Source organism: Nannobrachium achirus, assembly GCF_963921795.1.
Source record: "Nannobrachium achirus genome assembly, chromosome: 17".
In the NCBI taxonomy this organism is placed as follows: domain Eukaryota; kingdom Metazoa; phylum Chordata; class Actinopteri; order Myctophiformes; family Myctophidae; genus Nannobrachium; species Nannobrachium achirus.
In genome coordinates this window covers 34,089,938-34,108,429 of record NC_137824.1, presented here as the reverse complement: position 1 = coordinate 34,108,429, position 18,492 = coordinate 34,089,938, and the positions used below count along the sequence as shown (strand labels likewise).

Here is an 18,492-nt window from a genome sequence, read left to right as displayed (position 1 = left end):
TCCCTCACCTCCTGTTTGATTCCCATAGCTCATAATTTCACTCAAAATCATAACCAGGCGGTGCATTACTCGTTTTAAACTTAATCAGCACTAAAATATGTATCTGAAAACATTATAGGTTAGAACACTGTCTGTCTCTCTCTCCCGTGGGCAGTGTGAGCCGGCAGGCTACAAACACTAGCCCTCTGCAGCTACATCTGCAGCGAATGAGTTTCCACCGTTCCGTAGCCTAAAGCGATGGGACCTTCTAAATTCGCTGCGAGGCTGTTTTCAGAAAGAAACTTCAAAATAAAATTACAGAAAGACGCATTTCACCAGTACTTTAAACCCTAGGAGGAAACCATACGAGGCACTAACCTGCTCAACAGGAGCAATTGGGGGTTCGGTGTCTTGCCCAAGGACACTTCGGCGGCAACTCTGGAGGAGCGCGGGATCGAACTGGGAACCTTACGTTTCCCAAACGGCCGCTCTACCTGCAGAGCCACTGCCGCTCCCAAGCTCACAATGCGTCGCAATGACACGTGTAAATATGTACACACTCACACACTGGTACACAGTACAACGCTCAGCGCTCATTTAGGGATGTAACAAAGCTAAGCATGAGGTCAGTCCGTTGCTCTCCACAGGTTGGCAGAGGGAGTGTAGCGTCCACGATAACATTAGACAATTGACACTGGGTTAAACAAAAATGGGTTACAAATCGTGGGATAAAATGTAAAAAAGCAGGAAAAAAATAAAATAAAGGAATGTAACAAAGCAGACGATTTTGGACCAGCAGATGGAGCGACTGATCAACCAGCAGAGTGTGGTATACTAGCTGCATGCATGCATGTATACCAGGGGTCTTCAACGTTTTCAGACCAAGGACCCCTTAGTTGAGAGAGAGATGAAGCAGGGACCCCCACAACCTTATCATAGATTCCATATAGTGTCATTGTTTGACAGCACAATCATCAGTATATGTTGGATTCATTTAACCACTTGAACCGTCAATACTTAATAAACTTGAGCTCTCACTGTACTTCGTCTGCTCTTTTGCCCCTCCAAAGCTCTTTGCCAAAAATAGCCGATCTACAAGCTTGTAGATCTGCTATTTTTGGCTAAAGTTCTCAGAATATGGACGCTAGGGTTCAAGTGGTTAATATAAAAAAGGGGAAAAAAACACGTTTCTATCACACAAAGATTTGGAGGACCCCCTGTAGTAACTCTGAGGATAACCCAGGGGTCCCGGACCCCCTGTTGAAGACCTCTGATGTATACAGTAGATGCATGGACTAGCTGTATGGACACTGCATGGACACATGGTATATACTATAGTGTAGCTCCATGGAAACAGCTGTAAACGTGTGTGAGTGATTGAGTGGTGATTGAGTGGTGATTGAGTGGTGATTGAGTGGTCAAACATGCTGGGCTGCTGCATGCCTACACCACATGTCGGTACACAGTGCTTGTTTGTGCATTTGTATTGTGCTGTTATTTTTGTGTTTATATCGTTGTTGTCGGGTGGAAACCTTGTATGTCCAAACCGTTTGTTTTGTATTTATCATTTTAAAAATGATTTGAAATAGTGAAATTAGACGATCTACACGCACACAACGCCTCTGTGCTTGCAGATCTGCTATTTTCACTAGTTCTGTGCGACAGTCTTGTATGACGAAGCAGGGCTTTACTTTAAGAAAAAACATACAAATTTGAAACTTGGAGATACAAGACAGTGACGATATGTTTGTATGCCGTACTGTTGTGTGTGTTGTGTTTGTAGGGGGCAGGTTGTGTGCATGTGCATGTGCATGTGCATGATTGCGTAGCATTGTGTGTTGTGCAGTGTCGTGCGCACGTAGCATCCCGTACCTCGTGGGTTGTTGAGCGCGGCATCGGTGGCCTTGCCTCCCTCTCCGCAGTGGCTCTGGTCGAAGGGGAGGCACTGCTCCCCGGTGCCGGCCACCACCTCCAGGTTGCGGGCGGGGTCCTTGGGCTGGCCCAGGTTGCGGACGCGGAACACTCTCCGGCTGCTGGTGTCCGACACGTACAGGACCTCCCCCATGGGGTCCATGGCCAGGTAGTACTTGTGGGCTGGGCTGGTGCTGGGGAGAGAGAGAAGCCAAAAGATCAAAGCACCTTATTTCACTGGGGGAAAAAACAACAAAACAAATTAAAGGAAAGTTAGGTACATCTATTTTTAATATATATGTATGTAAATAATTTTTTTAGCAGTCATTTCCCTTTCCCTTTGTCCGTCACATATTATTGTGCTGGGGTGTTTCCTTGAAGAAAGACAACGTCCCCCTGGCTGTATTTTGGTATGGCTCCGCAGGAGGCTAGCCATCTATAAGAGGGTCAGAGTTTGTGTGTGTGGATTCCATTGCTTAGTTTGGACCATAAATGTGTAACATTGTGAGGAATGGAACATTTTCATTTTTGTCATTTTGATGTGTGCGTGTGTGTGCGTGCGTGCGTGCGTGCGTGCGTGCGTGCGTGCGTGCGTGCGTGCGTGCGACGTGCGTGTGTGTGTAATCTGTAAGAGCAGAGAGCATTAATGTGGCTGTTCTTCAGAGATAGTAACACCTCCCCTCCAGAATTGGAGACTCATTTAACATAAGTACTTCCATTACTTTGATAAAACCGACTGTCAAATATTAAATTTGCTAATTAGGTCTCAAAGTGTCTTGCAGCTGTCAACTTGAGAATAACAACGTGAGAGCTGGCTGCAGGCAAAACATTACCACAATTGTGTCGCTCGTTTTCTCTTATGGGTATTATTCCTAACACTTGTAAGAGTAACATACTGTACTGATAGGTTATTATTATTATTTTTTTACATTTTTAAACATTTTGTGTAATTTTGGGAAAACATTTTACCTATAATGACATTCCTGAAAAAGACAACATATTGAAAGTGGTTAAAAAAATATGTTTCCCCCGAACAAATGCAACCACTTGCATTTAAAGGACAACAAGGGTTCATATTTTAGATTGTAATTCGAGAAAGGAGAAGATGAGTGTTAAAAATGTTTTCATTTATCGCTTTCTATCATTTTAGTGATTTTAATGATTTTGATTTCAGTGGTTGGGGGCATGTGTACAAGTGGCTAAATATGTATTTTTAGACACAATATGCCCATTCCCAAGATGCACCACAATCTTTCATGGGCAGATGTGGGTAGTGTTACTGTAAATAGTAATAAAGAAATCAACGGTTTATTCTGTCTAAAAAGACATATTTAGCAACTTGTACGCATGCCCCATGCACCCACTGAAATAAAAATGGCTAAAACGTTAGAAAGCAGTAAATGAAAACATTTTAACACTCATCTTTTCTTTTCTCTAATTACAATCTAAAATATGAAGCCTTGTTGTAAATAGATATTAGCCTTCTGGGTTTCATGAAGTGCTTCTACATTACACTATGTGGTCACCATCTCAAATACTGGAAAAAGAAATAAACGCTCATACACTGAGGACTCACATGCGATAATTGTGCTTTTATTGTACCAAATAAGTCTTGTGACATTTCGAGCACACAGCACTTCAGTCTGAAGAACAGCTGTGTGCTTGAAACGTCACGACACTTAGAGCTGTGTGCTTGAAACGTCACAACACTTATTTGGTGCAATAAAAGCACAATTATCGCATGTGAGCCCTCAGTGTGTGAGCGTTTATTTCTTTTTCCAGTATTTAGTCGTTGCTCAGCACCTGCCCAACTTGGGTTAGGGATGTGCATGTCACCTCCCTTTTTTCACCATCTCAAATACACCTTCCACTTTCATTTCATTTCGTTTTAGAGTTCTATAAAGAAGACTCAACATCCAAGGATGTACTGTATGGTAGCACTCACCAACTTTTAAAAAGAAGGACAGGGCATCAATTTCACCAATTTATTTTGACCAGACAAAATGTTTCAACCCAGTCTGGCCTTCATCAACGCATCCGAGCGTGAAGGCCGACAAGGCCAAAACTTTTGCATTTTTGTCCGGTCAAAATACATTGGTGAAATGAAATTGAGGCATTGTCCCTGCCCTTCTTTTGAAAGTTGGTGAGTGCTCTTTGATTTAAATTACACAGTCTGTCCGTGTGTGTGTCTGTGTGCCATTCTGACTGTGAGCTGCTAAATTATGTACAAAAACCAGCAGATCATGTCCGTCTGTGGGTCACGCCTCATGTCACACTCCATATACATCTCCATACGGAGCTGGACAATACCTCTACATCTGACCTCACAGATGCCTCATGTCACGCTCCATACTGTATATGGCCAAGACATCTCCATATATGGAGCTGGCCAACCTCTACATCTGACCTCACAGACTACAGATACGGATATAGCTGACCTGATCTGACATCACAATGATGACTCGACCAGCCAGAATAATTGTGACCGAAGGTCACAGTTTACCATGAGAAATGCCACAGCTTGTCTGTGTCCGTGTAGACGTGTACACATTTTTCTATGGGCAAACCCATATACCGTAAAAATGTGTCATCATGATGTCATCAGGCTCTGATGTCACTGTGATGTCACACTAACAGAATCCCTTTTATGCCCATATATGGAGTTCCCTGATGTCCACATCCCTGATGTCCACATCACTAACCGCACCCTTTTATGGGGAGGTCGCTTGTCGCCCTGAAGCGTCTTACTAGTAGTTTAATTCCTGCTTCTTAACTGTGCCGTATTAAGAAGCTCTGATGTTTCAGCACGACCTCCCCCATTAGGGCGAGGTCACTTCTCGCCCTTAGGGCGTCTTACTGGTGCTGTTCTCTAGTTGATTGACTATAGGTGATTTCGCTGGGGACCCCGTGAACCCCCTCAAGGTTCCCCAAGTTGAAAACCACTCAGCTAAACAGTCAACACGCCCATCCATCTGGGCTATGGGATGGTCTGAACTGCACTAATTAGACACATTCTCCACTCAAACTGTTAACCATTTAAACCCATGTTATACTTAATACATTGGCTGCGAAAATAGCCAAAAAGACGTCTGGAAACGTCTTTATATCAAAATTGGCGTTCCTGGCGTTTCTACCAATATATAATAATCAATATTACTATTTTATCGCCAGATTAGCAAAAACACTACATTACCCATAATGCTTAGCGGCCGTTACACAACACGCACGCTGCACGTTCGCATGACACGCGCACAGCCTTGCAAAGATCCCCTTCAGTGAGGCTTTACTCTAAGTGAATGGAAAATGGCGGCAGTTGTTTTGATTTTGCGCTTATATAAAGCCACGCTGATGGATTATATCATTGCAGCGTTAACGATCACACCCGCAGCCGTCACACAGGCCGAGGCCCACACACACATCGCGTGCACGCGCGCCCCGGTGAGTTCCATTAACCCTATGATCATGGCATCCTATGTGTTAATAACCGGAGTGCCCCAGGGGTCTATACTAGGCCCTTTTCCCCATACACCAAATCCATTTGGTGAAAATAGCAGATCTATGTGCGTTGAAAACACAACATAATTATTGTGAGCTTGTAGCTATTTTTTACTGAATGTTCGCCGCCATGGGGCTTCTAGTGTTCATGTGGCTAAGTTAAAGCATGTGCACAAAAAAAACCTGTAAACCGCGGAACAGGTAGCATTTGGTTCCTGAGGCAATTTATTTTTCAGAATTAATTAATTCTCTTTTTATCGAATCCCGAAACTCATACGAGACATGGTATGAATTTAAAAGAAGGACATCCGACAATAATTTAGTAACGGCATCACTGCTCACTGGTTGCAAATTGCCGAAACGATGAGCTTTTATGTCATTACGAGAGCAGATATTTTCTGGGTTCATTATGACTATAAATTGAACTGTGCAGTTTGGTTAATTAATGGGGAAACAATGAAATCCAATCAAAGCCAAAAAATGATGATGTTATGTCTAATTTGATAGTTATGATGCAGCTGAGAATATTTTGTGAGCATGGAAAATTATTAAAAAAAAAGGGTCAAATTCGTTCTCCTGCTATAAAATGGGGAACGCCCTACAGGCACATGCACTCATAGACATCAAAGGGGGCTTGAGCCCCTGCCCTTTTATCCGCCTGAAAAAAGTGCCCTCTCCAGACCATGAATGCAGTTTTTACTATGGTGAAAGAAATGCAAATGCCCCCTTTCCATGCCATACCTGAAGGCAGCATTCAAGAGAATTGCCTTTTCCAAACTCTCCTGAACTTGAATGCAGCATCTTATGTTGAAAGAATTGCCCTCTCTGTGTAGAAATCCATGCCGTTACGCCACATCTCCATTATTGACTTGGTTATGCTTAGTTCAGTGTGGTTTCACACCGAAAATAGCAGACCTCCAAGCTCACAACGCGTCGCAACGCATTGTGGGCTTGGAGGTCTGCTATTTTCGGTGCTTCCACCAAAAGGCCCTTTTGGAAAACATTCTCTGCATGTCCCTGACGCCCTATATCAAAGGCCTTAAAGGAGTGTAAATCCCTAACTTCCTTTAAAACCACTCTGAAAAGCCACTTACAGGCGGTTGCTACTCGAAACTGGTAACAGTAAACTTAGCCTAACCTTAGCTCTCCCCGACTCTTCTATTGTAAAAAACATGTATTTTTGCATCATGTTTTTCATGACTGTTTTTCTTTTCGTATTTATTTCTGCATAGTACTGTGTTCTATCTGTCTGTCATGCAATGTTATATAGCCATGAGTGTATCCTTTTAGTTGACCTTGTAGTGAACTGTACTGACATGAAACTGTACCTTTTCCTAAGCAAACTTCTAATAAATTCTTCAATAAATCAATGCTCCATCTGCAAAGTACTTTAGCCAATAAAACCTCCTTCACGCACACATCAGGGGTGATTGACAGGCATTAATATTGTACTTTGATAGACTTTCACTGGAGGGGAAAACTCGATGCTCGTTAAATCTAAGTTTAGCTGGGTGGGAGATCAAAGAGAAAGAGCTCTGTGCATGAGGTCACCTTAATAACAACTTATTAAGTAGCTATATAGGTACCTGGCGGGATTTCAAATAAACGCCATGCATTTACAGTATTGCCACTTATATGCTAGGACATCTGCATGAGAACTCAATATAAATACATGAAAAAAATATACATAATCAATAGACCAGAGCTGGGCTGGCCAATCCCTCCTATAAAATGGTCAATGGACACATATTTTACATACATCATTGTAGTGACCTGCTATGTCCTCTCTAAAACCAGTTATACTGTAGAGCAATGTTTCCCAGATTTTCTGGGTCACGGACCAATTTTTATGGGTCAAGACTCGAGTAAAAATCCAATTTCTCTTCCTAGAAAAAAAAAAAAAAAAAAAAAGTATATATATTTTCTTTCTTTTTTTTAAATCGCCTTTTCCCTTAGAAATAATAAATAAATTGGAGATTTTTTTTTACATTTTCAAACAAAGAAACAAACACATCTAAGAAATTCCCTAAATAAAATATAATAATAATAATAATTAAGAAGTAGTCAAATAGACGATCTGCTCTTTTGGGTCATGGGCTAAAAAGTTGGCCAACCACTCACTGCTATACAGTATACAGAAGGTGTAAGGGCCTTGGACACTCAGAAAGGACAGCAAACCTAAGTATGCATCTGTTTATGAGCAGAGGCAATTACTGAGACTCTTGGGACCCCTAAGACTGACTTGAATGAGCCCTGGGGCTCTGTATGTGGGAGTCTATTTCATTTTAATTAAATAGGTGGTCAGACTCTTGACCAGTGGATATCAGTCAGTAAAATATTCTATACCAATATCCTGATCATTGGGTCCGTTGGGGGATCCACCACTGGCACTGCTGCTGTGTGAATATGGTCACGAGGCTTCATTTGATCTGTAAAATATGTGTGGAAAAGTTCAATTTGACCCATTATAAAAACAATTATCGATTTGAATAAAATAACCATTTTCCAAAAATGGTGAAAAAAGACTGCCTTTTTTTGGCTTATTATGCGTGGGGTGGCTGTGGTTCAGGAGGTAGAGCAGGTTGGCCAATGATCCCTGGGTGGCAGTTCAAATCCCGGCTCCTCCTGTCCATATGCCGAAGAGTCCTTGAGCAAGACTCTGAACCCCTTGGTGCCTTGCATGGTTTCCTCTGCCATTGGTGTATGAATATGTGTGTGAATGTAATGCACAATCTAAGTAAAGCGCCTTGCATAAAGGCGCTATATACAAATGCACCATTTACCATTTATACCCTTGTACGTCAAAGTACACAATAGGGGTTAAGTGGTTAATCAGAATAACTCATTTTGTAGATGATAAGAAAATCAATCAATAATTGAGTAATAGCGCTACAGATAATCGATAGTTACAGCCCTATACAAACACACACACACACACACACACACACACACACACACACACACACGCACACGCACACGCACACGCACACGCACACGCACACGCGCACACGCACGCACACACACACACACACACATATATATATAACTTTTTTCCCACTAATTACAGAACATATCACACCGCGGGGTAGATTTCAGAGCACCAACCTCGTCAGTAAGAGCACAAGAACTTAAAAAGCATTTTTAATGACCCTGCAATTAGAGACAACCACCATGAGCTCTGATATAGACTGATTCAGATTTAATTTTAATTTTTAAATTGGGAGACATTTCAAAGCTCTCTTGCCATTAAACTCTAAATCTAAGGAGAGCCATCTGTTTTCCTACAACTAAAGATGGTTATAAAATGTTTACCTTAGAACAGCATGCAGTGCTAAATATTTTGACACCATTTTCTCCAGGGAAGGCTCCAGGGGGGGGGGGGGGGGGGGGCTAGAGGGGGCTTTAACTATTGTTAATAATTTCATTGGTTAAATCTTTATAAAAACCAACAGACTTAAAGTTATACCATGTAACTTTTTTTATAAAACAAATCTTAAAATTGTCCTAACTGTTAAATCGCTAAAGTTTTAGAACCCCCACTCCGTTATTTTCAGCTTCTGAAGCCTTCTCTTTATATGTTTTCTACTTAGCCGTGACAGGGGCGGGATTTCCCGGCAAAATTACGTCATCACACTACCGGCCAATCACAGCGAGGGTTATACACTGCCGGCCAATCACAGCGCATCTTGAAGTGGGGTCGCTATGGCGGCCATATTTGTAGTCGCCCGTGTGTCTCTATACTCAAAAGGTAATCTCGCCTACCAGGCAGGGTGAAGGAGTCCGTTTCTCCGGAATGCCTGAACGCACAGGAACCAGGGACCCCTCTAAAGATAGCTCTCGGCGAGGTGGAGGCAGACGCGGGGGTGTGAAGGTACGAAAAACAGCCGAAAGACGCGGACGCGACCGCAGTTTGCTATAGGGCTACTGACCACTAGTTGAGCATCTTACACAGTATAGCTTTAAATCACACGGTAGTGAAAATAGCAGCTCACAACACATTGACACCTTTTGAACTTGCAGCTCGAACGAAAAACGAAGTAGTAGGCCTACACTCATTTACAAAAAACAAACAAACACACACATAAAAGGAAACAAACATGGATTCTACAAGGTTTCTGCCCGACAGTGACGGTATGCCGGGCTGCTGTCAGTCAAAGCCGGGGCGGTGCATCCAGTAAAGTGCATAACTGTTTACAGGACTCTGCACTGAACTGCCCATGCATAATTAACACCCAGTCCTGGGAGAGATCTACGCACACGAGGCCCTGAATGATTCAGAGGGCCGAGACCCACTGCAGACAGTAGGGGCCCTGGAAGAATACGCCAGAGATCCCGGGCTAGAGCACCTGGCATCGGTGAAGCACTGCCAAGAACCCCCCCCCCCCCCCCCCCTTCGGTGTCCGGGGGGGGGGGGGGGGGGGGGGGGGGGGGGAGGGGGGCCCAGGACGTCTAGTCGCGACCTTGTCGCCGACTTCCAAAAGCGTGCCTGTACTATCCTCTCTCTCCCCCGCCAGTGGATGAGGTGATGCCTGCCTACCTTCCGTCTTCAAATAAACGCTGGGCTTTAACCCATTTAGGCCTTAGGCGAATTATTGAATGCTTCAAGTATTGAAAAATAGCAGATCTACAAGCTCACAGCGCGGCACCGAGTGCCGCGCTGCAAGCTTGTAGATCTGCTATTTTTGAAAAATCTTGATTTTTCAATATATATTTTTCAAAGCAAACTTTTATAACTCAAATCTCTGCTTCTGGGGGGGTCCCTGGAACAACACATTTTGAGATGGGGGTCTGCGGCCAAATAAATGTCATTTTGGGGGTCCTTGACATGAAAAAGTTTGAGAACCACTGATTTAGAGGAAGTATTTAGAAGTCGGGTCAAAGATCGGGGCCAAGTTATTCAAAGACTTAAACACATTTTCAAGATTTTTCTAAAATAGCAGATCTACAAGCTCGCAGCGCGGCACTCGTATATCTGCTATTTTTCAATAGTTAAAGCATAAAATAATGGTTAAAGTGGTAAAAATCTAACGCGCCTCGGGCGCGTTCCAGGTATCCGATGGTTAAGACGCTATCTTGTCTATTGGGTAGATGAAGAAAGGGGCGCTCAGCGTCAGCGGCTTGCCCCCCTGCCGCGCAACGAAGCCGCTGATCAGAGACTGATGGATCTCTCTGATCTCCCCCGCTCGCCCGTACCTCTCAGCCCCACATCGCCCTATACAAACACACACACACACAGTCACACACACACACACACACACACACACACACACACACACACACACACACACACACACACACACACACACACACACACACACACACACTGTTGTCCGCAGTGGGGAACCGATAGGTTCAACGTGCAACATTACAGGTTCCCTTGTCTGCAGTAAAACGTTAAAGCCAGAGACGTCAATTGGGTATGGCAAGGTATGGCAGCTGCCAAACCTTGGCTACAGGGGAAAGAATAAGATGTACCTCTTAAAATAAATGTATCATGCCTGTTGCTAAGGCATGATGGTTAAAGCTACTGGCCACTGGTTAAAGCTCCGCTACAAATGAATAAAAGGTCATTTCTACGGTGAGAGTATGTTAAACCTGGTGTCGGGTAGGACACCTACACTGGTTGAGAAGTACTTTAGTACCGCCTGAAGGTCATAAGCTCCATATCTCTCCCTGTCCAAGCAGGGTTTCCCTCTTGGATGAGCGGTTGAGATGTTTTGGTTTCCCACATATTTTTAGGTGAGAACAAGCCAAGGAGAATGCTTAATCATACATTGGCTGAGAATGGAATACCATTATGTAGCTATCTTTGAAGAGAGCAGAGCTGTTGCTCAGTTAGTATAGCGAAACCAGTCAGACCCAGCTGTTGTAGTGTCCAGCTGCGACTGATGCGCTAATTATTGATCTGACCTAGATTCACACAATGATGTCATTGATTAATTTGAGCAAGATTTCACTATTATATAACATTTTAAAAGGCTTTTATATACTCTTGATACTTTTTTCAAATGAGGTTTGCCCTAATAGATCGAAGTGTGCTCAGTTTTGGCTATTTTCTGGGTGAAATTACAATAAAAAAAAAAATAACAATTCTTTTTCGAATAGTCGAATATTCGGTTTCAAAATTGTCGTGTACACGTCAGTGAAATTAGTCGCTAGGAACATCCCTAATTGATACTTTAAAAGTATGTACTTTTTCCACCACTACATGTCATCGGTGTGTTAATGTGTGAGTGAATGGTTCACTGTAAAGCACTTTGGAGAAAGGTGTTATACTGTATACTAGGGATGGGACGATATGAAAATGTAAACCAACAAGCTCACATTGTGAGCTTGTAGATCTGCTATTTTTTGGCAAAGACATTTGGTAGAGAGAGAAAAAAATACTGTATCAAGTACATATATTATAAGTACCTTTTACCAATTATAGAGGGTTTAAATGGTACCGGATATGCAGCTCAGCAAATAAAAGGTGAATTGACCCCAGTGCATGACGGAGGACGATATCACAATAAATTAAATCTCCACGATACGATTATCGTGAGTGTTTTTTATCACGATAAACGATAATTTCGCGTATCGTCCCATCCCTACTGTATACAGTAAATCACCCATTACATTTTGTCCATGTACAGCCTCAAACGTATACAGCTGTAAACGTACGCCTCGCAGGCTCGCGTAGAACCTCTGGTGCTCTGCAGATATGACGTTGTGACAAATCGGATAAGCCTGTGTCCTACCTCCCCCCCTCTCTCTCTAACACACACCCACACACACACACACCCACACACACACACACACACACACACACACACACACACACACACACACACACACACACACACACACACACACGCACACGCACACGCACACGCACACACACACACACGCACACACACACACACACACACACACACACAGATAAGAGCTGATAGTGACACATACACATGCCTGCAGGCACAGAGGCGCGTTACACACAGGCGTATATATATATACCTTCTTCCCCTCCACTGCAGTAAGGCATGATGGTGGCTCTAATCCTGTGTGTAACATATGGAGCTGGCCAGGTACCAGGGACGCTGCCAGGGTTAGGGTTATAGCAGGACACTGCTCCCAGGAGGTGAATGAGCCGCGACACGGCCCAGCCAAGCCTTCCTACTGTATAATCCTTCCCTAAAAACTCCCCTCCCCAAGTATGCAATCCTCAGTGTTTTATGGGCCCTTTCCAGCTGGGGAAATTTTATATCATCATCATCATCATCATCATCTAGCGGAATTAAAATAAAGTGGATATGCAGGCTTTAACCTTGACCTCCGTGTGCGGAGGAGGTTTTGGTGCCAAGTTTAACCCACTGTTTCTCAGCGTCTGGTCTGGGGACCGCCGGCGGTCCAAATGGACACTTAAGGGTCTGCAACTATGGCTGAATGGTTAGAGAGCCTATAAGGCCTTCCAGGCCATTCCAGGCCTCAGCAATGTGTTGAAGTGTCCCAGAGCAAGACACTTCACCCCTTACTGCTCCCTGTGTGCTGCAACCAACGGCTGCTCACTGCTCCTAGGATGGTAAAATGCACAGGACAGATTTCAGGTATGTGAAAAAAGATAGTGACCAAAAAACACCCCAATGAGTGGGGGACAAAATTATTGTTATTATTAATGCTCTCTGCTCAATCCTATTTCTCTAGGAACTGTCACTACTCTTTTCTCTCCGTAAGGGCCTGAGCTGCTTCGTTGTGCACTCCCTACAAAGCATCCCCAAATTAAATAAGGCAATCGGAAGACTACAACCAATCAAAAGTATCACACAATCACTAGTCACGTTTCTCACAATAACACTGTAAAATGCATCTTATTGATGCTGTGGTGCTTGCTATTCAATTTAACACATCGTTGCTGTTGGGTAGAAACCTTGTATGTCCAAAACCATTCCATTTTTATGATTATTTGAAAAACATTTAAAATGAAAATAGCCGATCTAAGATCATATGGATGATGCTATTCTCACTACACTTGTTCGACCCTAGTTTAGTTTATTTTATTTTGATCCTCATCAACATCACCACAAAACATTTCACACTGCAACCCCACAATTTATGGACTAAGAAAAAGGCCTGGGCTGAAGCTCAAAGCTCATGATGAAGAAGGGCATTAATTTACGGAAAAAAAACACAAGTTGAAATATGGAGATATCATCCTACATTTATCATGACACCCTGCTCCCGGGCTCCAGAGTACGTGTGCCCTTAAAGCTCTCTCCGCTCATGCAGCGTTCTGCTCCGCTAACCTGTTTCACTAGGAAGTATGTCAGGAATCCTGACATCCTGACTCAGTTAAATACCATTCTGGATGGACTTTAGGCTGCACTTCAGAACCCATGCTGGGCTTAAGAGGATGAGGTGTATCCAGCATGATGCTTGAACTGCGTTTGAACCGGCACTGCAGACAGATGCAGCAAACAGCTCACAAACATGGAAGATACAATCAGCCAAACTAACCCCCCCCCCCCCCCCCTGCACTCCTGAGACAACAAGCCTCTCTCTCTTTGAGTTCCGTGCGTGTGTGTGCGTGTGTGTGTGTGTGTGTGTGTGTGTGTGTGTGTGTGTGTGTGTGTGTGTGCATGAACATCTGTGTGAGTGAGCGCGTGTACATCTGTATGAGAGAGAGTGTGTGTGAGGTATGTCCATGTCCATGAGTGTGCGGGCATCATGAATATTTGTGTGAGTGTGCGTGCGTGCGTGCGTGCGTGCGTGCGTGCGCATGTGGAGGTGTTGATCAATGGTTCTCACCTGTGCCTGGTGTCGCGGTTCCTGATAATAAGCCACGAACGCAGCGTTTGACAAAAAAGAGGAGAGAGAGAAGCAGAGGACAGAAGAACACATCATTTACAGTTCTAATGAGAAGCCCCCCCCCCCCCCCCCCCCACACACACACACACAGACAGACGGATTAAGGCTTGATTTAGGCCCTCCTCGTTGTGCCACATTAAATATTAACCCAAACAGGAAGCCTTTTTTTGGGCATTTCCTCCCGGAGGACAGGGTAGGGAGGTATCAAATACAGACAGTATGAAAAAGCTCCCCGGACCGTCTGAGGCAGAAATATTAGCCAGTGATACAGTAATAACAGAGAGTTACATAAGGAGAATGTGCCTCGGCGTGGAACCCCATCTACATGTTCTGCTTGAGAGAATACCCAAATGGAGGGAGTGAGTGACTGGTTCCTGCCGCAGCACAGCAGGAGCTATCATCTTCATATGGTCGTTGTCCGAGGAAAACCTTGTATGTCCAAAACCGTTCGTTTTGCATTTATCATTTTAAAAATGGTTTAAACTAGTAAAAACAGCCGGGTGCGAGGCGTTGTGTGCTTGTAGATCTGCTGTTTTCACTACTTTTTGATGAAGCAGGGCTTTACTTTGCGAAAGAACGTACCCATTTGAAACTTGGAGATACGAGGTTTCCACCCGACAACGACGATATGCTAGTATATACCCACACACAATAATCTGTCTGTCTGTCTACAGTATCTGCTGTATGTGTCTGTCTGTCTGTCTGTCTGTCTACAGCATTGGTTCTCAAAGTGGGGTCCGGGGACCCCCAGGGGTCCTTGAGGGAGTCCCAGGGGGTCACCAGCTAAATGATAGTTAGGAACCAAATGGACCCTTATTGGATAACTCAGAGAGTGTACCAATGGAACCAAATGGACCCCACATTTGGTGTGTGTGTGTGTGTGTGCGTGTGCGCGCGTGTGTGCGCGTGCGTGCGTGCATGTGTGTGTGTGTATGTGTGTGTGTGTGTGTGTGTGTGTGTGTGTGTGACACTGTACTGTAATATGACCAGTGAGCAGCACTAATGCTGTGCTAAACCCACATTGTCTGAGACCATTTTATTCTCAGCCTCGCTCCATCACATTAACATTTAACCACAGTCTCAGTCCATCAGTCAAACCATCCCCCAGCCTTGTCCTCCATAGCACAAATACTGTAGGCCTACATGTATCGTTTTAAAGCACTGCATCTCAAAGTGGGACCCGGGGACCTCCAAGGGGCCATTAAAGGGGTGTCCAGGGGCCATTAAAGGGGTGTACAGGGGCTTTTTTCAGCTATATGATTTTGACAGCAAATTTGTATGCAGTTTTAGGCATATTTTAGTCATCTGAAAAGTTCTAGTTTTAGTTGACTACATACAGTACCATGAGATTTTAGTCAACTAAAACCACAATTGAGCTTGCAGATCGGCTATTTTTGGAGAGTGACACCTGCACACAACCAAGCATAAAATTACTTGGTTCCACGTAGTCCCTCCCTAACATTTTAGACTAGTTTATTTGTGTTGACAAAATTGTCAACATACTTAAAGGTAGGGTAAGTGATTTAATTGAATTCAAATAATAGGAAAAAGGGTCTATTATATGTTCTGATAGTATTACTGTAGTTACTATAGAGTGTTTGGTCCATGTTTGGACTTCAGCCTTATCCCCTGTGAGGAGAAAAAGTTTTGAGTTCAGTTTTGGTGGAGGATAGAGGATAGAGTGGGGCCTTCCTCCAAACATGGTCGAGTGGGGCCTTACACGCACCAAGGCACTTGATCATGATTGGAGGAAGGCCTGTCACCTACGAAAAAACTCAAACTCAAAGTGATAGTTCGCCTATTTTGTAACCAGAGCTGTATTTCATACTCACCTGTACTGGAGTTGTAGCAAGGGCATGAATTGGTCAACTCATTCCCGTGGACAGAGCTGTGGTCATTTTTGTGCTCAATAAAAAGTAGTTCCACTGAGTTGGCGGTCCCATTATTTTGTAATAAACTAATCCACAAAACTGCCGTCATTATTATTGTTGACATATTTCCACTAAGTTGAACGAGCAATGCTCGTTTAACTTTGAGCCCTCTGTAACATGGTACTATTTTTTCTCTCGAGTGTATCACTGCATTCAACTCAACGGACGCATCCCGTGGCAGCCGCAGCACGCGCCCCCAAAACAGTCTGCACTGATAGCTGCCTGGTCGCTCCTGAAAGCTGAAATCTCGCCTTCGGTCCTAACTATAGCTGGGGACCCCCTTATATTCCCTCAAAGACCCTGCCCTGGGGGTCCCCGGATCCCACTTTGAGAACCAATGGTACAGACGATATATTTTATTAGTCCTGTGTTGTTTATACCCTCGGCAATCTAAGAACGGTAGCTCTGGTCCATAGCGTAGCGCTATGTCACCGATGAGCCCTTGCGCTTTAGGAAAGGCTGCACCCTCTCCTCTGTAGTAAAAATACAAAGTACAGTTTCGCTTCTCACCAAAACAAAGACATCTTCATAGAGTAAAAAGCCTACTTTCAGAAGTGGGGGCAATCTGTCTAAATTTCACGTCTAAAATGCACTTTTTGCCATAAAAGAAAAAATATTTCACCCGAAGGCAAAATCTGGTCAATGGACTTTTCTATTGACAAGATCTGTAGAGGGCAGTGTGGAGTAGCTAAAACTTCCAGTGAAATATTTTCTTTTCTGGACCAAATGTGTATTTTAGACGTGAGGTGGGGGGCTACGAGTGTTGCCACTAAGGACAGTAAGCTTTCAACATCTTAGAACCGCCTTTGTTTTGGTGAGTAGTGAAAGTGTATATTTTATTTTTACTACAGACGAGAGGCTGAGCAGCCTGGGCTGCCGCGGCTCTGAACGCAAGTGCTCACCAGTGACATAGTGTAGTGTTAGATACGGGACCAGAGGGGAAAACTCGCTGGCTCTAACAAGCCAAAGTTGTTTTTCTTTTACCCAGAAATGCGTGGATATATCTCCCTTGTGTTAGCAATGGCAGATAAAGGTTAGCTAAGCTGCTATTCAAGGCTAGTAGGAGCGATCAGCAGCGACCACACAACAAACAAACAGCGTGTGCTGCAGCAGCTCACAGCAGCACAGAGCATACGCAGTGAGTGATGCGGCGCCATAGAGTTATAGACAGTGCGGCGCAGTGATCTACTCGAGAGAAGAAATAGTACCATGTTACAGAGGGGTCAAAGTTGAACGAGCATTACTCGTAGAAGTAGAAATATGTCAACAATAATAATGACGGCAGTTTTGTGGATTAGTTTATTACAAAATAATGGGACCGCCAACTCAATGGAACTACTTTTTATTGAGCACAAAAATGACCACAGCTCTGTCCACGGGAATGAGTTGACCAATTCATGCCCTTACAACTCCAGTACAGCCAGGTGAGTATTAAATACAGCTTTGGTTACAAAATAGGCGAACTATCCTCACAACCTAATCAGAATGGGGTAGTGTGTGTGTATGTCTGTCTGTATGTGCATCTGCAACTCCACGTTCAGCAGTTGTTCAATTGTCTCAAAAACATAATACAAAAATCAACAACGCATATTCCTTGCTGACCATCAATTTTTTTTTGTTTTTTTTAACTTTTTTTTTGTTTTGTTTTTTGAACTTTCTTTTTTTTTTTATATGAGCGCCCGTTAGGGCGCGATTTCTAGATGTGAGCGGCCGCGCAGCGGCCGCGAATTTCTAGTCACTTTAAATGAAATCACTTACCCTACCTTTAAGTCATCATAGCTTAGCATTTGTATTTCGTTTTTCGTCAGTGAAAAAAAGGTAGCCGACGGAATATTTTCCGCCGTAGTTTCGGTCGACGGAACGAAACGCTGCTTGTCGTCACTCACTTGAGCTCCAGGATGGTGCGCGTGAAGCCGTCCGGGTGGACGCGGCGGACAAAGTTGAAGTCGCCCACGTACAGCGAGCCGTCGGGCCCGCTGGCCAGCGCCACGGGGGCGAACAGCATCATGTCCCGGGCGGCGCCCGTGCAGCCCGGCCCGCACGGCACGCTGCGGTAGAAGCCGTTGCCCATCACCGTGCTGATGACCGGAGGCTGCTGGGACAGGAAGACGTTCTCGCCATTTCCCTTGTGCAGGATTCCTGAGGGGGAGAGAGAGAGAGAGTGTGGGAGTCAGATGTCCGTTCGGTTACGTATCGTCGTTGTCGGGTCGAAACTAGAGATGGGACAATAAGCGATATTATCGTTTATCATGATAAAAAAACACTCACGATAATCGTATCGTGGAGATTTAATGTCTCGTGAAATCGTCCTCCGTCATGCATTGGGATCAAT

The 18,492-nt window shown here is 44.1% G+C and overlaps 1 protein-coding gene across 1 annotated transcript in view; it reads right to left on the bottom strand.

Annotated features, from left to right (window-relative positions):
• Positions 1–18,492, bottom strand: part of tenm1 (teneurin transmembrane protein 1) — a gene marked incomplete at both ends in the record, with an annotated part of 491,087 nt that overhangs the window by 140,932 nt on the left and 331,663 nt on the right. Inside the window, 3 exons of the mRNA XM_080745426.1 lie at positions 1,852–2,084; positions 14,170–14,190; positions 18,047–18,299. Coding sequence (XP_080601552.1) covers positions 1,852–2,084; positions 14,170–14,190; positions 18,047–18,299 — 507 coding nt within the window. The remainder of the gene's footprint in view (positions 1–1,851; positions 2,085–14,169; positions 14,191–18,046; positions 18,300–18,492) is intronic.